At 42.7% G+C, this 24,929-nt stretch overlaps 1 protein-coding gene across 1 annotated transcript; it reads left to right on the forward strand.

Moving 5' to 3' along the window:
• Window positions 1–89: 89 nt before the first annotated feature.
• ARMC6 (armadillo repeat containing 6) lies at window positions 90–24,541 on the forward strand. The gene is made up of 8 exons (XM_081314620.1): window positions 90–197; window positions 6,408–6,534; window positions 7,848–7,930; window positions 8,747–9,317; window positions 15,407–15,552; window positions 17,707–17,838; window positions 19,949–20,086; window positions 23,399–24,541. The coding sequence occupies exons 2-8, from the start codon at window positions 6,414–6,416 to the stop codon at window positions 23,609–23,611; spliced, it is 1,404 nt and encodes a 467-aa protein (XP_081170746.1). The 5' UTR covers window positions 90–197; window positions 6,408–6,413; the 3' UTR covers window positions 23,612–24,541.
• The last annotated feature ends 388 nt before the right edge of the window (window positions 24,542–24,929 follow it).

Below are 24,929 nucleotides of genomic sequence, written 5' to 3' on the forward strand. Positions count from 1 at the left end.
CCCTGCCGTGCGCTGCCATTGGCGAAGTCGCTTTCCTCTGCGCCACGTGGTCTCCATTCTACGGTGGCGAGCTGCGGCCAAAAAGAACGCGTCGCCGCAGTTGCTGCACTTCACGCGTCTTTTTTACGCACCGCCGGATTTTGGTTTCCTGACAGTCGCGCCGGGCTTGTGGCGAGCGAGGGCAAGGGTCAGAGCAGGTAAGCGAGGCTGGGGAGGGGAGGGTCTCCTTGGCCCGTCCGGAGACCCTCTTTTTGGGGGTGGGGGTCCCTTTGCTATTCCTCCGCGAAGACCCTAACGAGAAAGAATGCCGTATGTTTGCAGGCGTGCTTTGGCAGGGATTTTTATTCCAACCGGAATGGTGAAAAGCCGCAGGCTTAAGGTCAAAAAAGAAAAAGTGGGTGGTTTTTTTCCCCCCATATCCTGGGAGGTGATTTTTCATTCCCTTGTGTTATTTCACTTCTTTTTTTCCTACCAGCCCCGAGGGCAGGATATAAATGGGATTAAAATAAAAACAAAAACAAAAAAACCTTGAGGTACCACCGTATCACATACACAGTGCAGGTAGTTCTCGACTTACGACCGCAATTGAGCCCAAAATTTATGTTGCTAAGGGAGGAATCTGTTAAATGAGTTTTGCCCGCTTTTCTTGTCATATTTGTTAAGTGAGTCATTGCAGTGGTTAAGTTAGTAGCGCGGTTGTTAAGCGAATCTGGCTTCCCCATTGACTTTTCTGGTCAGAAGATTGCAAAAGGGGATCACATGACCCCAGGAGCACTGTAACTGTCATAAATATAAACTGGTTATTTATATCATGTGACCATGGGGATGCTGCACCAGTCATAAGTGTGTAAAATGGTCATAGGTCACTTTTTTCAATGCCCTTGTAACTTCGGTCACTAACTGAACTGTTATAAGTCGAGGACTACCTGTACATCCGTTTTTATTTTTGAAAACCTAATTCTACTCTTTCCCTGTCCCTCCTTATCCTCCTAACAACCTCATAGTCTTCTCTGTTTTGAACCCTCAGCTGAATCTTAAAAAGATTATGGGGGGTGATGACTTCCTACGCCGCAGGGTGATTTATAGTGTATTTAAACTTCATAATATTATTTTTGTAAGTCTGTGTGGTCAAGAATTAATCAGCCTTGTAGGTGAGATTCCTAACTGCTGGAAGCACGATGAAAACAAAGTATGGTTCCTTTATCAATACAAAGTTGGATTAGGAAAAAACACCTACAGCTATTTAGGCCAGGGGGTCTTCAAACATGCCCCTTTTATGACTTGTGGACTTCAGCTCCCAGAATTCCTCAGCCAGGCACGCTGAGGCAAATCCTGAAGAGAACCTGTGTGGTTGCTGAGAGTAGATACCGACTTGATGGCACATAATCAGTTTAGGTTAAACATTCCTTTGGACACGATATGAATCTAAATTCTAACAAATAGGAACCCGCAAACTTTTATTGCTAAATAATTATCTTTGGATCAAATCTTTGCACAGATAAGACTTAATTGCTAGGAAGGGTCTCAATAGCAATAGTAGAAGATGCTTTCCACTAGCAATGCATTACTGAAAAACATTTGCCTAATGTTCAGGAGATTAAACACCTGGGATGTATATTTTTGCAGTTTCCCGTCATTCTTGTGTTTTGTTGTATTTTAAATATCTCATGCAGCAATATTTCATTTAATCAGCAGAGGCTAATATTTTGAATAGGTGTTCCCACTATTGCAAAGTAGGTATTTTTATGACATTATGACATTCTATAGCATATCTTCAGTTCTAGAGGCTCCCTCTCCCCAACACTCTGCAAGAGTCTTTTTCGGAGTTGCGGTGAATAGTGGAAAGTAAGGTGAACCTGGGTTGATTTGCAAAGCTACGATTGAATGCAATGTGTTTTTTTCATCTTACGTTTACATAATAGCAGAGTTGGAAGGGACCTTGGAGGTCTTCTAGTCCAACCCCCCCTGCTCAGGCAGAAAACCCTGTACCATTTCAGACAAATAGTTGTCCAATCTCTTCTTAAAAACTATATAAAATAAATATCGGGTACACAGAGAGGAGAACTGAGTCTGAATACAACAAGAGCAGTTTAAAAAAACCATACTGTCAGAGTGGTATATTGATAGCTTGTCATTTAGATACTACATTCTGATGGATGACCTTGTCTTTCTGAGCATTTCAGTTGCGCACAGTGAATTTCAGAAGCTTTTAATTCCATTCATGAAAGTTGATCCCAAACCTTAATAAACAGCTTAATTTACCTGGGTCATCTTTGCAAATAAATAAATGTAGATCGTTATGATCTGTAAAAAAATAAGCATATATCTTTGGGGTCTTTGAAGATTACAGTCTAGTTTTATCAGATGCATGAAATGTCTTGCTGAGCTATAAGTGTCTGTGTGTATGTGTGTGTGACTGGAAAGGAGAATCATAAAAAGTGAGGTCAGAGGAATGAAATGCAGTAAACCAAATGATAATAGCTGCATTATTAATAGTGGCTATGTACGAAGACAGGCGATGGTGGTAATGCTTACCTCCTTGCATGAGTAGAGTGTCTGTTGACTATAGTATTTCCCATAATTTATAGCAAGAATTCTTGTAAAGAATAAAATAGGCAATATTGGTTTCTGTAGCATATGACCGCTCTTCCTTAAAGCATGTCTATGCCACAAAATCAGGACAGAAATCTTTAATTCACAGTATTCATAAATGCAATGCGGATCTGAAGTCCAGAAAATGTGTGGGGCAGCAAAATTGGAAGCTATTTCTGCAAATCATAAAGGTCTTGTTTGGTTGAAATTTTATTTATTTATTTTTATTTTATTTTAATTCCATTTATATCCTGCCCTTCTCCGAAGACTCAGGGCGGCTTACAAGCTTAGCAGTAGCCTTCATTCTATGTATATGCCTGCTTATTAGGGCTTTCACACACCCCACAAGCGGCATTATTACAAAGTCAGCTTAATTGCCCCCAACAATCTGGGTCCTCATTTTACCTACCTCGGAAGGATGGAAGGCTGAGTCAACCTTGATGATGATGATATGTCTTCAGCATTACAGCATTACATTTGAACAGTAGCCTATCGATGGGTGATTTTCATTGTAATCCATAGTATAAACGGATGTCTTTCCTTCGCTGTGTTAAATCATGGCTGCACTGAAATACAGATCATTTAGTGATGCTAGCATGGTCGATGTTAAGTCATATTTGGGGAGGAAATTTCTAAGATGTTTCTTCTTGCAGGGGTAACCTCATTGGACATTCTGCCAAACCACCTTTGGCATAGCTTAGCCTGTTTCTCTTGCACTTTCTTTTTTTGGAGTGGGGGTGGGGAGAAGCTGTTCTGGAGAAAAGCACCTTTGTTTTTCTGCAAAGGAAAATCCATTCCCTGTTGCCAGAGGTCAGCCTTGAAATGCAGAGCTGCTTTGCTTCCTTGCATCAACTGAGATCAGTGCTCTGTCAAGCATGATACTGTCTCCTCTGTTCAAATAAAAGGCAAGTGGCTTTGGGCTTTCTTCTTCTCAGCCTTTTCCAGCTACCAGCCATTTAATCAAACTGCAGGAATAAGATATGATAAGATAAGGAACAGGGACCTGAACTGTTTCCTTTCCAGCTCTTTGTTCTGTTATTTAACTTTCAGACATGTTTACTTTATACTTCTTTGTCCCCAGCTCCTTTTTGGCTGTGCTCGTATCTTTATTATTTTTTTTCAGGCTGAAAAACCAGTGAGTAGAATCTTATTTTTATTGATCCTGCGCTGGGCTTTCGCTGCTTCAGGAACCGTCGTCTTCAAGTAGAATCTGTCTATCTCATACACACGGCTAGGAAGGCATATTTTGATCCCCTGCCCAGAGGTTTAAGAATTGTGGGCCAGGAGACAGTCCTTGGTTGCAGCCCTTCATTCTGCAATAGTTCCCTCCACCCTAGTTGTGATGGCTCCCTCCTAGCTAACATTTAAGAAAGCTGTCAAGATAGATCTTTTTCTGTAGCTCTTTTGGGATAAAGTGCCCTATGAGCGGAGACAATGTTGAGGATGATGTCATGTTTTCTCCCTCCCTCCCTCTTCCCCCTCCCCCCATGGTTTGAGAGTATATGTTTTATTGCTTTTATGAAAATCACCCTAGAGTCTGTATAGGTGGTGAGCCAGGTTAGTCTTTGATGCAAAAAATGTGGAGTCTGCTGGCGCCTTTTCTGACTTACACATTTTATTAAAAAAAACCATAAGCTTTTGTGAGCTGCATCTCACTTCATTGGATGCATTGGTTGGTTAGTGTAGAATCTCTGATGAAATAGTACAAATGCAAAAACTAGTGGAAAATAATTGCTGTCATAGTGGAAGAGCCACATGGGGGACACTTTGAAGAAGAATCTGGCGGCTGATTTCCTGGGTGTCGTGTTCCCTTTTCCCCTTCTCTTATTGCTTTCAACTGAAGGTAGCAGAGATTGGACTTTAAAACCTACCACATGAAAACAGATGTGTCCAACAGAGGGTATGTGTAAATTCCTTTTACATCTGGACATACATATCCGTGCCCAGATTGACTGTGCTCACATAGGATGCTTTACCAGGCTGGAAAATACCTGGTAATCTTGGCTAGTACAGTACTAAACTTTTTTTTATTAATCTTTTTTGTTTATAGCTTTGTCTATCGTGTGAATCCAGAAAAAGGGTTAATTCAATAGCCAGTATTGTGTGAAACTATGTGTTGTCAGATTAGGCTGGTAGAAGTAGTTCTGGAGACGATGAAACACCAACAAAGCAGGAACACTAGAAATGTTATGGTCGGGGGAGATGTTCAAGGTTCCATACTTGAAAAAAAAATGGGACAATTTTTATTTATTAGGAAAATATAAATGGCCATTCAAGAGAATCATAGAATTGCCTATAGTCCATCTAGTCCAGCTTCCCATCCATTGTAGTTCCCAATAGTTAAGATATGGGTTATGGACTAGCATTGATGGTGTTACCTAGTTTGGGTAATGAAATGTCTGCAAGAAAACAAACAAGCTTAGAGAGCACAAAAGACCCTGGTTGGGTATGGATTATGTCTGTTCCCTTCTATTGCTCCCAACAACTGATAAGATTTTGTATGTGGAATTTCTGTTAATCTAGAGTTGCTAATACCCACCACAAATGTCCCGCTGCCTGGAGGCGGTCCGGGTCTGGATGGGGTGGAACAGGCTTCGACTCAACCCTGACAAGACTGAGTGGCTGTTCGTGCCGGCATCCCGGGAAATTCCGATTATTCCATCTCTGGCCATGGGGGGTGAGTTATTACCCCCCGTAGATAGGGCGCGCAACTTGGGGGTCCTTCTAGATTCACAGCTCTCTTTGGAAGAGCATATTGGAGCTGTGACTAGGGGGGCCTTTGCCCAGGTTCGCCTGGTGCGCCAGTTGCGACCCTATCTAGACCAGGATGCCTTGCGTACAGTCACTCATGCGCTCGTGACTTCTCGTCTAGACTACTGTAATGCTCTCTACATGGGGCTGCCCTTGAAGTCCACTCGGAGACTTCAACTGGTGCAGAATGCAGCCGCGCGAGTTGTCCTGGGGGTTTCCCGATACTCCCATGTTACACCTTTGCTCCCCGAGCTGCATTGGCTGCCGGTTGCTCTCCGGGTGAGGTTCAAGGTGTTAGTGATGACTTACAAAGCCCTACATGGCATGGGTCCGGATTACCTACGGCAACACCTGCGGCCGGCGTCAACTTCCCTCCGTCCAGTGCGCTCCCACAGAGAGGGCCTCCTCAGGGTGCCTCCGATCAAAGAATGCCGATTGGTGACCCCCAGGGGGAGAGCGTTCTCTGTGGGCGCGCCAGACCTATGGAACCGCTTGCCGGTCGAGCTCTGGATGGCCCCCGACCTTCGCTCCTTCCGGCGCGATCTCAAAACCTTCTTTTTTGAACAAGCTGGCCTGGTCTGATGAGATGGGGTTGGGTTTTTATAAATTAGTTTAACTTTGAATATGTATTAATTATTACGGGCATAGTTGTTTAATTACTTTTTAATTTTTGTATCCTGTTTTTTATTATGTATTGCCCTGTTCACCGCCCTGAGTCCTTTGGGAGAAGGGCGGTATACAAATTAAATTACTAAATTAAATTAAATTAAATATGTTCTGACTTCTAAACGGTCAGCAAAATAAGGGCCATTGCCTTACTTTGTGGTGAGGAATTCCACTTGATTCATTATGATTTGTATAAAAATAGGGTTTATTTTCTTCCTGCACCATCGCATGACCTTGAATTTTGGCTTTTGGGAGAGAGTGGAGTAACTATTTTATCCATACCTCTCTGCTGCTCATAATTTCCTGGCTTAATTTACTTTTATTATGCCAGTCTCCTTTTATTTTTTTTAAAAATTGTATCTCTATATAAAATACATAGCTATCTTTCTTGTCTGTAGGCCAATATGGCAACCAAGCGGATTTCCCAAGAGACGTTTGATGATGTGGTACAGGAAAATATCATTGAGTTTGGAATGGATCCGGAAGAGGCGTTGAATGAAGCCATCCAGCAGTTTGAATCTCAAGGTACGGCATGAAGGATGGGAATATTGACCTACATGAAGTGTCATCTTTTTAGACATAGGCACCAGTTCCAACAATCTCTTGGCTTCCCAGGAGAATTGGTGTGGCTTATGGCAGTCAGAACTACAAGATCCGAGGGGAAAAAATCCCCAATGCTGACAATGATCTGATTTTGTTCTTAAAATAAATATTGTTAAAGTAATCTCAGCATATAAAAATGTTATTATGTGAACACAGTACAGCCGGTCAGCAAAATGCTGGAATAATTTGAGCATCACCTTATAAAAAGCATTTGCCTTGCCCAAAGAGAAAATACAGGTAGTCTTCGACTTACAACAGTTCATTTAGTGATTGTTCAAAGTTACGTCAGTGAAAAAAGTGACGTGACTGTTTTTCACACTTACAATCATTGCAGCGTCCCTGTGGTCACGTGATCAAAATTCAGAGGCTGGGCAACTGGTTCATATTTATGACAGTTGAGTTTCCCAGGCTCACGTGATCACCTTTTGCGTCCTTCTGACAAGCAAAGTCAAGGGGGGAAGCCAGATTCACTTAACAACTGCGTTACTAATTTAACAACTGCAGTGGTTCACTTAACAAGTGTGGCAAGGAAGATCATAAAATGGGGCAAAACTCACTTACCAAATGTCCTGCTTAGCAGCGTAAATTTTGGGCTCAAGTTGTGCTCATAAATCGATGACTACCTGTAAATTACTAATTGACAATACCAAATATCTTAATGGTCAGGAAGTTCCTCAGTGAGGGGTTTTTTTCAGGTATTGGGAAAAAATGCTTTTGCCCATCATGATCAGTCTTTAGTACAGCTTTTATCAGATTGAGATCATGGGTAGCCTTAAAAAGGTAAAGGTTCCCCCGCACATGCGTGCTAGTCGTTGCCAACTCTACGGGCCGGTTGCTCATCTCCATTTCAAAGCCGAAGAGCCAGCGCTTGTCCGAGGACGTCTCCATGGTCATGTGGCCGGCATGACTGGACGCCAAAGGCGCACAGAACGCTGTTACCTTCCCACCGTAGTGGTCCCTATTTTTCTACTTGCATTTTTTTTAACGTGCTTTCGAACTGCTAGGTTGGCAGAAGCTGGGACGAGTAATAGGTGCTCACTCTGTTACGTGGCACTCGGGATTCGACCCGCCAAACTGCCGACCTTCTAATCGACAAGCTCAGCGTCCTAACCCACTGAGCCACCGCGTCCCTTGGGTAGCCTTATGGGACCTAAAATCCAATGCATTTAGAGGGATACAATAGGAGAATTACTCTGGAAAACCTGGTCTGATACCTCATTTTATCTCTCCTTTAGGCGTAGATTTAAGTAATATAGTAAAGATGGTATCCAATCCAGCTTCAGAGAATGGCCAAGAACAGAAGCACGTGGTTTTACAGGTGAGTGAGGTGATGCTGTTCAGGAAAGGGCTAGGGATTGTCCATCAGATCCAATACATAGCTGTTGTTAGCTCATCTTCCTATTTGCAGGTAGATCAATGCAGTTAGCTCTAGGACAGGGGTCTTCAAACCTGGCCCTTTTAGGACCTGTGGACTTCAATTCCCAGAATTCATCAGCCAGCGTGCCTGGCTGAGAAATTCTGGGAGTTGAAGTCCAAAAGTCCTAAAAGGGCCAAGTTTGAAGACCCCTGCTCTAGGGACTCACAAAAATAGCACTGTGGATATAGTTTCCCCTTCGTGTATTGCTTGCTCATTGGATACTAGATCTTGGTATAATTTGCCTTAAAATGTAGAAGCTCCATGATCTAGCCTCCTTTAATCTGATATTGCATGGGTGTGTTTGTGTGTGTGTGTATGTGTGTGTAGATAGATAGTATTTCCAATGCCATTTTTCAGACCTCATAAAGCAGCTTGCGTAAGATCAGTAAAGTAAAAAGTAATAATAAAACATCTAGAGTTTTTTTAAAAAAGGCAAAGAATGGAATATTTTCAAAGCGGCTTTAAAAGTCCTGGGGTTTAAAGAAAAACAGAGAAGCGGAGCGGTGAGAAAAGCCAAATGCAAAAACACAGAGAGGAAAGATGCAAATGAACAGTAGGGACTGAAGCCGCTACCATCTGTGCATCCTCCAATTCTGGAAAGGCTTTTAGATGTTTTCCGAATGACTGCAGAATTGAAGAGGAGGAAGATGCAGTGCGGAGAATAAAGCGAGATTCCACTCTTTCCCCCCCCCCGCCGCCCCTTTCTTTGTCTTCTAGATATTGGACTGTCTCCAGAAAGCCGTCATCGATGCGGATTCAAGCAAGGTAGAGGAATCTTTGGTGAACTTTGCCAGGCAGTGCAGACAGGAGCTGTCGGTCCGTTACCTGGCTGCCCAGAAAGGTGCCTATCCTGCCGTCTTGGCGGCTTGTCGGCTGGCATCAGAAGAGCGATGTTCCCTTTTAAAAGCTCTCCAAACCCTCTCTGCCCTCCTGGACGGCCAGCCTGACCTCCTCGATGTGCCCGGGCAGGAGCTGCTGCTGCGAGTGCTTCAGGAGAGCCGAGATGACGCCGACCTCACTTTGGCTGGGATCCGTTGCATCCGATATGCTTGCCTGAAACACGAGCAGAATCGGCAGGACCTTGTGAAAGGGGGCATCCTTGCCCTATTGGCTGAGGCTATAGTCCGGCATGGGGACCGGGCAGACGTGGTCCGGGAGGCCTGTTCAGGGCTCCGCATCATGACCTTTGATGATGACATCCGGGTGCCCTTTGGCCATGCCCATGATCATGCCAGGATGATTGTGGCTGAGCATAATGGCTTGGGAATCCTGATAGAGGCAGCCAAAGGTAAAAACATCTCCCTTCTCCTTCTCTCTCTCTCTCTCTCTCTCTCTCTCTCTCTCTCTCTCTCTCTCTCTCTCTCTCTCTCTCTCTCTCTCTTTCTTTCTTTCATGCTCCAGGACAGGGACATCAGTTGCATAATAGAGGCCCAGTGGTGGCTCAGTGGGTTAGGACGCTGAGCTTGTTGATCAGATGATCGGCACTTTGGCGGGTCGAATCCCGAGTGCCGCGTAGCAGAGTGAGCGCCTGTTACTTGTCCCAGCTTCTGCCAACCTAGCAGTTCGAAAGCACATAAAAATGCAATTAGAAAAATAGGGACCACTACGGTGGGAAGGTAGCAGTGTTCCGTGCGCCTTTGGCGTCTAGTCATGCCGGCCACATGACCACGGAGACGTCCTCGGACAAACGCTGGCTCTTCGGCTTTGAAACGGAGATGAGCACCGGCCCCTAGAGTCGGAAACGACTAGCACGCATGTGCGGGGGAACCTTTACCTTTTTTTTCTTCTTGTCCCTGTGGTGGATTCTCCAGCTACAGTGGGAGGAGGAGTGAAGAGACTGACAAGCTCAGAGCCCCCTTGCAGAGACCCAGACCTGACCTCCCCCAAGATTCCTGAAGCCCTTATCTGGCTGTCCGTCCCTAAGAGAAGGCAGCCAGTCCTGCGAGATTCTTGTACATAGGTTAGCAGCAATAAAGAAGTAATGCTGATCATCTCACAGTGTCGCTCTGGTTCCTTGCCCCTGACTTTAAATTGCTTTTTGCAAGTTGCTATGGGGACAAAGAACCCTCACCTTCCCCCACCCCGCCCGCCCCCTCAGCCATGGGAAATTTTATTCGTTGGGCATGTTTAGATTCTATCTCCATATTGTTTAATAGATCTATTCTACACCACCATTTATTTGTATCTTTTTTTGTAATGGTGTCCCTTGGTTTCACGTAGCTAAAGCCATAGATACTAAAAAAAACAAACCGTTTCTTTTATTTGCATTTGTTCGTGAGCACTTCAGGGGCCCAAATTCCAAAGCTCTTCCCATGCTCCATGCTTTATTGTCACTTTTGCGATATTGTACAGATAGTGCTCAACATACGACCGCTCAATTAGTGACTGTTCAGAGTTATGAGGGGGCTACTTAACATCTGGATTTGAAGTTCTGAGGGTCGTGACCCCCTCCTCCTCCAGTCCATGAACTTTGGGTGCTTAAGCAACACAACCTCTTTTATGGCTGTTTGCAACACCCTGTGGTCGGTTTTGCCGAAAACTAACATTTACTTCTGGTTTTTGGCAATCGAATGTTATTGCTTGACAAGAGATGAAGATGAACTAGAAATTCAGGTAAATGAGGGCAGATATGATATTACGGAAATATGGTGGGACGAAACCTACAAATGGAACACACAGCTAGAGGGATTTAAGCTATTTAAAAGAAACAGACTAAACAAAAGAGGAGGAGGAGTTGCTCTCTATATAAGAAATAACTTTATCTCTACAGAAATAGAGCACAGCAATGACGAAAACTGTAAACTTGAAAGCATTTGGGTCAATATAAAAGGGGGGAAAAATGACATTGCCATAGGTGTATACTATAGGCTGCCCAACCAAGCAGAGGAAATAGATGAACTTTTTGCTAGTCAGCTAACTAAGGTATTTAGGAAGCACATCACAATAGTAATGGGGGACTTTAATTACCCTGATATCAACTGGGAGACAAACTTTGCACCAAGTGGAAGATCAAACAGATTCCTGTCAAACCTAGCAGACAACTTTCTCTCCCAAAAAGTAGAGAAGGGAACTAGGGGATTAGCCATACTGGATTTAATTCTCACAAACAGAGATGAAATGATAGAAGGTGTCGAAGCCACAGAAACCTTGGGGGGAAGTGATCATGCAATATTGGAATTCAACATTCTGGAGGCACAAGCAATAGAACACAGCCAAACTAGAGTCTTGGACTTTAAAAGAGCTAATTTCAATAAACTTAGAGAGACCATGGGAAGAATTCCATGGATGAGAATCCTAAAGGGGAAAACAACTCAAGAAGCTTGGGAAATTTTGAAAAGTGAGATAATAAAGGCCCAGTCTAGTACAATACCAACAAAGAAGAAAAATAACAGCTCTCAAAAGAAACCAGCATGGCTGCATAAAGAACTCTCTGATAAATTGAACGATAAAAAGGACAAGTATAAGAATTGGAAAGAGGGGCACATAACTAAGTCAGAATATCAGCAAATAGCCCATGCCTGCAAAGATGAAGTGAGGAAAGCTAAGGCTCAAAATGAACTAAGGCTTGTGACCAAAGTCAAAAATAACAAAAAAAGCTTCTTTCAACATATAAAAAACAAGAAAAAAGTTAAGGAAATGATTGGTCCATTAGTGGGGGAAAGTGGCAAGAAGGTGACAAGCAATAGGGAGAAAGCAGAACTATTTAATTCGTTTTTTGCATCTGTCTTTACACAAAGGGAAAAAACAGTCCAACCTACCCAAACCAGTGCCATAAACAGAATAGAAACGCACGTTAAGATAGGCAAGAAAATGGTAAGTGAGCACCTGTCTAGCCTAGACGAGTTCAAATCACCAGGACCAGATGGATTACACCCCAAGGTTCTCAAGGAACTGGCAGACGTGATCTCAGAACCACTGAACTATATTTTTCAAAGATCCTGGAGCACTGGGGAACTACCAGAGGACTGGAAGAGAGCTGATGTAGTTCCCATCTTCAAAAAAGGGAAAAAAATAGATCCAGGAAACTACAGACCTATCAGCCTGACCTCAATACCTGGGAAGATTCTGGAAAAGATAATCAAACAACAAATCAGCGAACACCTTGATGCAAACAAAGTCATCACTAAAAGTCAACATGGGTTTGTCAAAAACAGATCATGCCAGACAAATCTTATTACATTCTTTGACCAAGTGACAAAACTAGTGGACCAGAGGAATGCTGTAGATATAATTTACTTGGACTTCAGTAAGGCATTTGATAAAGTAGATCACAACCTACTACTTGATAAGAGAGAAAAATGTGGGTTAGATACCATTACCACCAGATTTATTTATTTATTTATTTGATTTGTATACCGCCCTTCTCCCTAAGGACTCAGGGCGGTGAACAGTGATATAAATAACAGAATGCACAAATACAGATATTGAAAACAAATTTATTTATTTATTTATTTATTGATGGGATTTATATCCCGCCCTATCTCCCGAAGGACTCAGGGCGGCTAACAACAAAACATATAATAAGTACAGAAATCAAGATAAAAATAAAATTAAAAACATCTGTGCAATAAATTAAAATTAAAAACTAAAAAATAAATTAAAAATTCTAAATATAATTAATTAAAATGCCTGTCAGTCCAGGTCAGCCTGGTGGAAAAAGGATTGTTTTGAGGCCGCGGCGAAAGGATTGGAGGTTTTGGGCCATCCGAAGCTCGGGGGAGCTGATTCCATAGGGCTGGCGCTCCCACAGAGAAGGCCCTCTCCCTGGGGGTCGCCAGCCGACATTGCCTAGCTGACGGTACCCTGAGGAAGCCTTCTCTGTGTGAGCGTACTGGACGATGGGAATTTGTTCCCGGCAGCAGTTGGTCCTGCAAGTATCCCGGGCCTAAGCCATGTAGGGCTTTAAAGGTAAGTACCAGCACCTTAAATCTCACCCGGAGGGCAACTGGTAGCCAATGCAGCTCACGCAGGAGGGGTGTAATATGGGAGTATCGGGGTGCTCCCATCACAACCCGTGCAGCTGCATTCTGCACCAGCTGAAGCCTCCGGGTGGTCTTCAAGGGCAGCCCCATGTAGAGAGCATTACAGTAATCTATACGGGAGGTAACGAGTGCGTGGGTGACTGTACGTAGGGCATCTCGGTCCAAAAAGGGGCGCAATTGGTATATAAGGCGAATCTGTGCAAATGCCCCCCTAGCCACGACTCCAATATGATCTTCAAAACTAATTCGTGAATCTAGGAGGACGCCCAGATTGCGTGCTCTATCAATGGGAGGCAACATCTCTCCTCCTATAGTCAAAAATTAAACCCTAGTTTTGCCTAAATGTAGAAGATAGTTACCTTAAAACAATAATTACAACAGAACCCAGATGGATTCGTAGCTGGCTGACAGGCCGTACTCAGCGTGTGGTCCTCAATGGAACCGCATCTACATGGAAGGAAGTGTGTAGTGGGGTGCCCCAGGGCTCTGTTCTGGGCCCAGTGCTCTTCAATATCTTCATTAAGGATTTGGATGAGGGGATAGATGGGGAACTCATCAAATTTGCAGACGACACCAAGCTGGCAGGAATAGCCAATACTCCAGAAGATAGGCTTAAGATACAGAAGGATCTGGACAGACTCGAACACTGGGCTCTATCTAACAAAATGAAATTCAATGGTGAAAAAAGTAAGGTTCTACATTTAGGCAGGAAAAATCAAATGCATAGGTATAGTATAGGTGGTACCTTGCTCAATAGTAGTAACTGTGAGAGGGATCTCGGAGTCTTAGTAGACAATCACTTCAATATGAGCCAGCAGTGTGCTGCAGCTGCCAAAAAAGCCAACACAGTGCTAGGCTGCGTTAACAGAGGGATAGAATCAAGATCAAGTGAAGTACTAATACCACTTTACAATGCTTTGGTAAGGCCACACCTGGAATACTGCATCCAGTTTTGGTCACCACGATGTAAAAAAGATGTCGAGACTCTAGAAAGGGTACAGAGAAGAGCAACAAAGATGATTAGGGGGCTGGAGGCTAAAACATACAGGGAACAGTTGCTGGAATTGGGTATGTGTAGTTTAATGAAGAGAAGGGTGAGGGGTGACATGATAGCAGTGTTCCAATATCTCAGGGGCTACCACAAAGAAGAGGGAGTCAAGCTATTCTCCAAAGCACCTGAAAGCAGGACAAGAAGCAACGGATGGAAACTAGTCAAGGAGAGAAGCAACCTAGAACTAAGGAGAAACTTCCTGACAGTTAGAACAATTAACCAGTGGAACAACCTGCCTCCAGAGGTGGTGAATGCTCCAACACTGGAGGTTTTTAAGAAGAGACTGGACAGCCATTTGCCTGAAATGGTATAGGGTTTCCTGCCTGAGCAGGGGGTTGGACTAGATGACCTCCAAGGTCCCTTCCAACTTTATTATTATTATTATTATTATTATTATTATTATTATTATTATTATTATTATTATTATTATTATTATTAAGTAGCCATTTCATATGTTAAACTTGTGTATTGCTTTAAGAGATTGAGTTTAAGGTTGGGAGGGGGGAAGAGGAAGATTGTACCTCAAGGCTGTCTGAAATTAAAGAAGATAAGAACTTGGCGGGTTTTCTAATGGAAGGGAAACTGATTCTTTAAATTAATTGGAGAATATGATTAATGACAAAATTAGAAAGGTGGAGAATTGTGTTTTAATATATTGTGCAAGGGGCGGAGATTTCAGATTCCAGCTTCCTTCGAGCAAGCATTTCCCGGTGTATTAGGCTAAATAAATAAAGGACTTTTAAGGTAAACAATGCCTCAGAGTCACTTGAAAAGCCCATATGTCGGAAACTTGACATTACCCAGAGTGAAAACCATTGGTCTGCTTAACAACTGCAACATTTGCTTATTAACTGCCACTTTGCAGCCATTTGCGTAATCGCAACTGCAAAAAAGTTTCTCGGTCGTATTGGTCACTTGTCCAACCCGTTTTATAACAGTCACAACTTAAACTACGATGGGCAGGCTCCATTATTATTATCATAAGTTTTTTTTTTTAATTACATTTATATCCCGCCCTTCTCCAAAGACTCAGGGCGGCTTACAAGCTTAGCAGTAGCCTTCATTCTATGTATATGCCTGCTTGTTAGGGCTTTCACACACACCCCAAGCGGCATTATTACAAAGTCAGCTTATTGCCCCCAACAATCTGGGTCCTCATTTTACCTACCTCGGAAGGATGAAAGGCTGAGTCAACCTTGAGCCTGGTGGGATGCGAACCTGCACTAATTGCAGGCAGCTGGTGTTACTTAAGGAGGCATTAGCCCACTGCTCCACCAAGTTGAGGACTACCTGTACTGCACAGGCAACCATATTGATGCTTTGTCTTTTTTCTCTCCTGCTCAGCCTTCACTGATGACTGTAGTGTTTTGAGTGAAGTCTGTGCCACTTTGGCACGCCTGTCTGTTCGGAATGAATTTTGCCAGGAGATCATGGACCTTGGAGGCTTAAACTTCATTGTGGCTCTGTTGGCAGACTGCATTGAGCACCAGGTACTAAAAACAGCAATAAACACCAAGCACTGCAACAGATTATTTTGTTTCTTTAGGCCAGTATTGCGAACACTAATGGCCAGTACAGAAGGTATCTATGTCTTCAAACAGAGAAGGATCCTTCATACCCCATGTGCTTAATAAACTCTGTTTATGGCTCAGGAACAAACAGTGCCATGGTTCCCAGGGATCTAACTGTCAGCTATCACCCCCTTCAACAAGGCTGAAACCACTTAGGTAAGAATCTTAGCAACTGCAGATAATCCCAAAGGTGCTTTTTCAAAAGACAAGTGGACTTTTTTGTTTGTCATTGAAGATATTTCGCTTCCCATTCAAGAAGCTTCTTCACTTCTGAAGAACAGAACTAAAGATGCTTCTTGGATGAGAAGCAAAACATCTTCAAGGGAAAACAAAGAAAGTCCAGTTGCCTCTTGAAAAAGCACCCTTGGGACCTGGATGACTGAGCATCTCCAAAGACAACTGTAGTTAATCCAGAACAAGTTCATTTTAAAGAGAATGGGTTCAAGCTTTGGCGCATTTAACTTTTCATTTTATCATACCTAATGGACAACTTGACTAGCTGGCTAGTTTCCATCCCTCCTTTATTTTTGAAATGATCCAGCTTGTCTTAGTAATTGACTCTCCCATACTTTCTGTCTGTTTTTGAAATGAGCAGGTTGCTGTTAAGGGCATAGGTTTTGGTTGCGGGAAAGGAGGGTATTTTAAAACAGTTAAGCCTATTTCAAGGCTTACATTATACTTTTAGTGTGTCTCCCACCCCAGAGTACCAAGAGACGGGTCGCTCAGTTGGAGGTGTCTGTGGCAAGAGAATTTGCAAGCCCAAGAAAGAAGCCCAGTGGAAACGAATATCTTTTGACATCCAAAGTCAAGTGATTGGATTCCTATAACATTCTCAATCACATTGTAGCAGTCCTGGTCTCGCTTGTCTAAGAACAAGGAGGCCCACTGTGTAATGGTTTCAAAATGGTCTCCCTGTGCATGGAAAATAAGTTATTATTATTTATTTATTATTTATTGAATTTTTATACCGCCCTTCTCCCGAAGGACTCAGGGCGGTGAACAGGGCATATAAATAGACATACAAAAGTTTAAAAAAAAGGATTAAATAATTGCCCAATTAAAACAATCAGAATATAAAACCCATTAAAACCCTTACGTTCCCCCATCAGGCCAGGCCAGCTTGTTCGAATAAATGGGTCTTTAACCCGCGCCGGAAGGAGCGAAGATCCGGTGCCATCCGGAGCTCAACCGGCAGTTGGTTCCATAAAGCCGGGGCGCCCACAGAGAAGGCCCTCCCCCTGGGGGCCACCAGCCGGCATTCTCTGACCGGAGGCACCCTGAGGAGGCCCTCTCTGTGGGAGCGCACTGGGCGGAGGGGAGTCGACGCCGGCAGCAGGTGGTTGAGCATGCACCCCTTGTTCCAGAGAGATTGTCTGTTTTTCATTGTCACTGGAAGGATGTAGGCAAAATTTTCTGCTCAGTTATTTGGGACTGGTGGGGCTAAAAGTATAAAATGGATGCTTGAGGTCTTGCAGAACGATGTCACCCATGTTGCTATATAAAATATGCCAGAAGTGGGGGGACAGGCATTGATCAGCCCCATCTGGAATAGGTTTATTTGGGAGCATTTGAAGATACTGCTTTTACCCTTTATTTTGCCAAAAACAGAATAAGGAATATTGGCCAAGATTACCTCTGGTACAAAAGTCGCACAGGGGCAGGAAATTGTCCCTCAAATTGCACATCTGACTTTACATGAACAGAAATAATTTATAGGTAGCTTTTTCAGCGGTAGTAATAAAAGGTTATCCACATTCTTGATTGTTCCATTGCAGGGGGTCTTCAAACTTGGCCCTTTTATGACTTGTGGACTTCAACTCCCAGAATTCCTCAGCCAACGTGCCTGGCTGAGGAATTCTGGGAGTTGAAGTCCACAAGTCATAAAAGGGCCAAGTTTTGAAGAGCCCTGTTCTATTGAGTATTTCACTTTTATCAGAGACTGAAGATGGAGAGAGGGATCTTGCCAGGGCTTTCATCCATCACAGATCTCTAGCTCTTGCTTTTTCTTTCTAAACTCTTAACACGTATTCTGAGTTTCTTGGGGACTCTTTCTCATTCTTTCGCAAATTGTAGGAACTGGTGAAACAGGTGCTCAGTGCCATCCGGGCCATTGCAGGCAATGATGATGTAAAAGATGCCATTGTCAATGCAGGAGGAACCGATCTCATTATTTTGGCCATGAGTCGCCACCTTGGCAACCCACAGGTAGGTTGAGAACATGGGAGTGTTTGCACCCAGAGAAAGTAGCTCTGTTTCAAGAGGTCTAATTAGCTGCTTCTTCCTTGGCATCTCTGCTGGTGCTAGTAGGAGACCTTGCTTGCCATCAAGTCCATCTGTTACCAAACTTAACAGAAACAACCCACCTATTTTCTCAGTGAGGAAAATGTGATTTTATTTATTTTTTATTTTTAATTCCATTTATATCCCGCCCTTCTCCGAAGACTCAGGGCGGCTTACAAGCTTAGCAATAATAGTGATAATCCAGTATTTCCATTTAGGTTAAAAAAAAAGAAAAAAAAACATTTCCAGCAAAGGCATCTGGAAAACTGAATCTGAACTCTTGATAAGGTTGTATATTCATTTGGTACAGCTAGTCTTCAAATTACAACTGTTCCAAGTTATAGCATACACATCCCCAAAGGTACTTATGACCCAGCTGTGAAGTTCCAATGGATGCACACACCCCCACAGTCACATGGCCGCATTTCAGGTGCCCAGCAGTCAGCCTGCATTTACAGCCATGGGCAGCGTCTCACAGTCACATGACTCCAATTTATGACATTTTTTTGCTGAAAACCGGCATTTGCTTCTAGTTTTCAGCAAAAAATGTTCCGTAGCAAATATTGGGCCCTAATGACTGCCAACAAATAAAAAGGGTCAGGCTGTATTACAGTTGTAATTCAAGGCCTACCTGTAATGAATGCAAAACTGATTTAAATAGGAATTATTTCTTTACTTTTTTTAAATGCAAGAAATGGGGGAAAAATGATAAACAAATGCAAACTGGGTTAATTTCTGTGTAATATATCTATGCTCGTTTCCCTCTCAGGAGTTGTGTTACCTTTCCTTGGAATGAACTCACATCCCTGTTTGATATGATGGTAGCAACTATAACTGAGATTTTAAAAATGACTAATGTAACAGAAGGAATAAAGTAAGAGAAAGAAGTCTTGAGGGATGAAAAAGTATGACACTGCAAGAAAAAAAAGCTGTGTATCATTACTTTAGATTCACACTGAGTTGCAGAGAATGCAACCTTAGGCCTGTAACAGCCTACCTGATTATAAAATATAATGAATAGCCTCCATCAGTGTTTCTCAACCTTGGCAACTTTAAGATGGATGGACTTCAACTCCCAGAATTCTCCAGCCAGCCATGGAGTTGAAGTCCACCCATCATAAAGTTGCCAAGGTTAAGACACACTGGCCTACATGATTACAAATGTAATCATATGCTATGACAGGCTTATTTATGGCTGCATTCCCTGCAACTCAGTGTGTGTGTAAACTTAAGAAATGCAGCTATATATCAAATATAATTCATTATAACTTTCAAGTACCTAAAGTATAAAAACAAAATTTTGGGTTTCACACATTGCACTAGCCCAGGCATGTCAAACTGCCAGCCCACGGGCCAGATGCATCATACAAAAACTGCACCCACCCCATTGCCGTCAATGGGGGAAAAGTCATGATATGTCATGTGACATCATGTGACGTCGCGGGTTTGACATTCCTGCACTAGCCTATGATGTAGTTATTTTGGTGTAGGGTGATATTTGAGATAACCCTTGCCCCCTGCATGAATGGTTTAGGCCAGGCATATTCAACCAAAGGCCTGTGGGCTACATACAGCCCTGGACAGCTAGTAACACGGCCCACACGATAATTAAAAATATTAAAAATATAAAGGAAGTTTGTTGTATGTATGTATGCATGCATGCATGCATGTATGTTATGTATTATATGCATCCTAAGACAATTCTTCTTCATTCAGTGTTGTCCAGGCAAGCCAAAAGATTGGATAACTATGGTTTAACCAGAGGTGGGGAACTATGGCCCCTTTATGATTTGTGGACTTCAACACCCAGAATTCCTGAGGCAGCATCACTGGCTCAGGAATTCTGGGAGTTGAAGTCCACAAGTCATAAAAGGGCCATAGTTCCCCAGCCCTGGTTTAGGCCGTCCCAGCTTGCTTCTATCGATGGTTTAAAAGTCCTGACTTAGAGCATGGGTGTGAGCTCAGGTAGTGAATGTTTCAATATTTGGAAACCGGGTAGTATTTTGCTAATGGCTCTACTCCTTCTTGCTGTTAGGTGTGTGAACAAAGTTGTGCGGCATTGTGTATGCTAGCATTGCGCAAGCCAGAGAACTGCAGAGTCATCATGGAAGGCGGGGGAGCCTTGACAGCTCTGCAGGCCATGAAGACGCACCCCAGGGAAGTTGCTGTGCAGGTGATGTCATTATTCCCATACTGGGACCACAGCTCTTTTCGTGCTTTTCAGCCAGTCCATTTAGATAGATAGATAGATAGATAGATAGATAGATAGATAGATAGATAGATAGATAGATAGATAGATAGATAGATAGATAGATAGACAGACAGACAGACAGACAGACAGACAGACAGACAGACAGACAGATATGGATGGACTAGGTTAGACAGATGGTATAGATTTTTCATTTTTATTTTTTTCTTTGAAATAAAAGAGTTCCCTGTTAATACCATAAGGCCAAAAGAGTTATTATTTCTTTTTTATTTCCAGGGATGACCTACCACAGAAAAATGAGAGAGACAGATTCTTAATTATGAATGAATTGATTGTTACACACACACACAGACACACACACAGAGACACACAGAGTGCTTTTGGTAAAACAGAAAAATCATGCTGTAGAACCGATCTGTAGCTATGGCAACAGTCTCTGATTTTTCCCTCATAGAAATTTCTGGTGGAAGCTGCCTTCCTGTTTTGCCCATGAAAGGCATTCCTGTTTTCTTTCCCCATTTCCAGAGTGCTGTCAGATAACTTTTATGGGATTTTGTTAAGGCCAGTCCTCCTTTCTGTTAGACCTCTCATCGTCCCTGCACAGCCTTTCTGACTTTCCTGTTTCTATCTCTGAGAAAACCTCGAGGCAGGACTGCCCCCTGGGAATGGATGTGTAGGACGTGGGCTGCAAATAGCTTGAGATCGCAGAAGGAATCGGGAAACACCAGCTAATTCCTCTCGACTACTAGATCAGTGTTTCTCAATTTTGGCAACTTGTAAGATGTGTGGACTTCAACTCCCAGAATTCCACAGCCAGCCATGCTGTCTGGGGAATTCTGGGAGTTGAAGTCCATATATCTTAAAAGTTGTCAAGGTTGAGAAACACTCTACTAGATAATTGCAATACCTCCATGTCCTTCCCCTGCCAATTTTACTGGATTTGTTTTCTCTTTAAAACCAATGTTTAAATCTTATTTTTAATTTTTTCAAAAAAATAATTTTATTTATTTGCTGGGCTTATATTCTGAACTCTTGGAGGCCTTGTTCTGTCAGTAAGATTTAAAAGATAAATAAATACTTACTGTTGCCTGGGAACAGAATAAGCACTCTATTTAAATAAAAACCCCAGACTGCAAGGAAACAATTCTGAGCATACCCATTTGAAACCTGTGGGAAAAATCAGGTTTAATACCCTTTAAAAACCCGCTAGGGTCTATATATCGAACAAGCATGATAAAAATGCAGAGTACTGCAAGTGTATTTGAGGAAGATGGGCAGTATACAAATATGAAATATAAATGAATAAAGTGTTCAGATTGTGACTAGTACCCAGTACTTATTAAAGAATTTTAACCATTATCCAAATACATTTGATTGTTATCCAAAAACCCAGAGGGTAGCTTATTTGTTGTTATCCAAATACCTGCTGGAGGTAGCTTATATCAAAGCAGTATTGTACCTACTCTTAGGAAATATAAAATATATTAGAAAAGGTAATTGGTGTATCTTGTAACCCTTCCAAAAAGCATCACAAAAGATCTGTCAGGGAAATTAATTTCAGCCTTGGGAATCCTGTGGCAATGTGATGGTTGAATACATGAATGTCACTTAAAACAGTGTTTCCCAACCTTGACAACTTTTAAGACATGTGGATTTCAACTCACAGGATTCCTGAAGCAGAATTTCCCACTTAAAATTCCATGGATGGCTGGAGAATTTTGGGAGTTGAAATCCATACGTCTTAAAAGTTACCAAAACTGAGGAACACTGACTTAATTTGTAGTAACATGGGTCCTCTCCTACCAGTTTATACACTTAAGAGTTGGAGGAAACAAGGGGAGATGGATTGGGGCAGTGTGGGTGAAAGAATAGATCTAAGATAAGCTGGGAGTCTAGCCCTAGGTTAGCCACTGTGAGAGTGATAGATTGATGAATTTATTAAGGAAAGTTAACTTGAACTGTAATAGTAAGGGAACTTGCATAAAACATATTTAAAGTTATTTAATAAAAGCTAGAATTCTAGTAAGCATACTGTTCGGTATCTTCTCTAAATTCCACCAAGGCATGCCACATCATACACAGGTAAAGAAAGGAGGAAAAGAAAAATCCATAGGGTTTAGTGGTAGCAGCAAAACTAATAGATCCTTTAGAGCAGGGGTCTCCAAACTTGGCAACTTGAAGACTTGTGAACTTCAGCTCCCAGAATTCCTCAGTCAGGCATGTTGGCTGGGGAATTTATTTATTTATTTATTTTATTAGATTTATATACCGCCCTTTCCCGAAGGACTCAGGGCGGTTTACAGGGTATTTAAAACAAGAAATACAAAAGTTAAAAACAATTTAAAAAAATTACATCAATCCCTGGAAAAAAAAGTAAAAACCCCAATTAAAATTAAAATTAAAATTCAGGGAGTTGAAGTCCAGTTGCCAAGTATGGAGACCCCTGCTTTAGAGGATAGGACAAGAGTTTCATTTTGAAGCATAAAAAGGAGCCCAAAATGGAAATTATACAACAGGTTATTGCAAGAATTCTGCTATTACACATGAAGAGTTTAAACTACTTTTGTGGTTGGAAAGTAATTTGGAGAATCAGACGAGTGGAGTGCAGAAAAAAAAAGCAGGGCTAGACAAGAGTCTGCAGCTAGATTCCCAGGCGATTTGCAGTCCATTATCAAGGCCTGAGCAGTGACAGCGGTACTGGCCTTCTGGCTGTAATAATATAAATTGTTTGACTGTCCTAAACCTATCTAGACTAGAAAACACCCAAGCTGAAAAGGTCCTAGCAGAAAAAAGGCCAATGGAGGAGAACCTCTACCCTGTTATAAAATTTATTTTCATCCCGCCTCTATTATTTTTTACATACAATTCAAGGTGGCAATCATACCTTATGATCTTTCCTTCTCCTATTTTCCCTACAACAATAACCCGGTGAGGTGGGCTTGGGCTGAGAGAGAAAGGGACTGGTCCCAAGTCACCCAGCTGACTTTCATGCCTGAAGTAGGACTAGAACTCACAATCTTCTGGCGATTGGCCCAAAGTCACCCAGCCAGCTTTCACGCCTGTGGTGGGACTAGAACTCACAGTCTCCTAGTGATTGGCCCAGAATCACCCAGATGGCTTTCATGTTTTAAGGCGGGACGAGAACTCATGACCTCCCGGTTTCTAGCTCGGTGCCTTAATCAGTAGACCAAACTGGCTCTCTCAACATAAAAGTTCATAGACTCTTTATTAGTCCCGGATAATCACATCTGTCTTTTTCCTTCCTTTTCTCTCCAGAAGCAAGCTTGTATGGTGATTCGCAATTTGGTCTCGCATACTCAGGATTTCTCCCAGCCCATCCTGGAGATGGGAGCTGAGGACTTGATCACCGAAGCCCGGGCAGCCCATCGGGACTGTGATGATGTGGCCAAAGCTGCCTTGAGGGACCTGGGCTGCAAAGTGGAGCTGCGGGAACTCTGGACAGGCCAGAAAGGAAGCCTGGCCCGTTGAAGTCTCAACCCCCTCCATTGGGCAGCACCTGTGGATGCGGAGCAGGAGAGGGAAGCAAAGATTGGAATAAATCCAGACTGAGCAGTTGAAAGGCGAGAGTGCATTGATGCCTCTGGGATTGGATAGGACTTAGTTGCTGCAGCAGGAGGCGCGTGATCCATACTCTCTTGCATTCGGCTTCTGGCCCAGGCTCCCTTTTCCCTGTGTTTTGTTGGCAAGGGTCCGTAAAGCAGCCTTTCTGTCAAAGATAGGGTGGCAGTGCTATGCCAACGATGCCGCCGTGCAATGATGCCACCATGTTCAAGAAAGGGAGACACCTGTAGTGTGTGTACGAAAACTCTAGCATCTGTACAAATGGTCTCAAAAGATTTTAGCAACAAAAGGAGGGGAAGAGCAGGTGGTGGGACCCATGTTTGGCTTCTGTCTTTGAATACTTCCCTCTCCTGCCCTGCAGGTTTCTGTTACTCAAGTAGGCCTTTGTTACCGTGACAACCGTTGAGCTTACCAGCTTCCTGCTGTAATGCTTCCATTTGTTGGAATATGCTGCCTGAAATCCTGATCTACTTTTTCTCCTCAGCCATTCCAGTTGTTTCCGTGTGTCGTCATGCTGTTCAGCCAATGCATGCTGCCTTTTTTTTCTTCTTCTCTATAATTGTTCCCTCCCTGCCCTCAATTTTTTATAATAGTAGATGTGTCACTTGACTAGGGGCAAAAGAGAGGTTGAATAGTGTGGGATCCTCGCATTGCGCACTTCAAAAATATCTGTACTCCTTTTGAATAGGTATTTAAATCACATTTCTAGCCCGTGAGGGCTGTGACCTTTTATTTCTTTTCTTTTCCTTTTTCTGCCTTCCTGTCCCTGTGATTAGTGAAATCCAGGATGAATTAGTTCTCCAAAATGGGACTGTTTAAATAAACCAGTGTAATTTATGCAAATGGAAATGGTTGAACTTTCCTTAATGTATAATTTGGGTTGCCTGTGCAAAAATTGCCAGATACGATATATAAAAATATACACGATCCTATTTGTAGCCAGGTTGCTTCTATTGTGACCTAGTTTTGATTTTTTTTTCTTTTGCTCATAAACCAGAGTGATATACACAGGGCTTTTTTTGTCATAGAATGCTCAGAATGGAGTTCCGGCACCTTTTTTGGATGGAACCTTGTAGGGTAGGCAAGGCGGGTTGTATGACATGTGTGAGTTCCGGCACCTTTTTCTTTTACAAAAAAAGCACTGGATATACATATACTTCATTCCGGATATTATTTAACCAGACAGACTGGTGAGATTGTTTTTTTTTATTGAAAAGTTTTACAA

Source organism: Vipera berus (assembly GCF_964194415.1).
Source record: "Vipera berus genome assembly, chromosome: 1".
Lineage (NCBI taxonomy): Eukaryota > Metazoa > Chordata > Lepidosauria > Squamata > Viperidae > Vipera > Vipera berus.

Excerpts from the sequence above, each read along its gene's own strand:
- ARMC6 (XM_081314620.1), top strand. The coding sequence starts at position 6,414 with ATGGCAACCAAGCGGATTTCCCAAGAGACGTTTGATGATGTGGTACAG. Across the intron at positions 9,318-15,406 it reads CCTGATAGAGGCAGCCAAAG|CCTTCACTGATGACTGTAGT; the intron begins GTAAAAACATCT and ends TCTCCTGCTCAG. Across the intron at positions 17,839-19,948 it reads GCCACCTTGGCAACCCACAG|GTGTGTGAACAAAGTTGTGC; the intron begins GTAGGTTGAGAA and ends TCTTGCTGTTAG.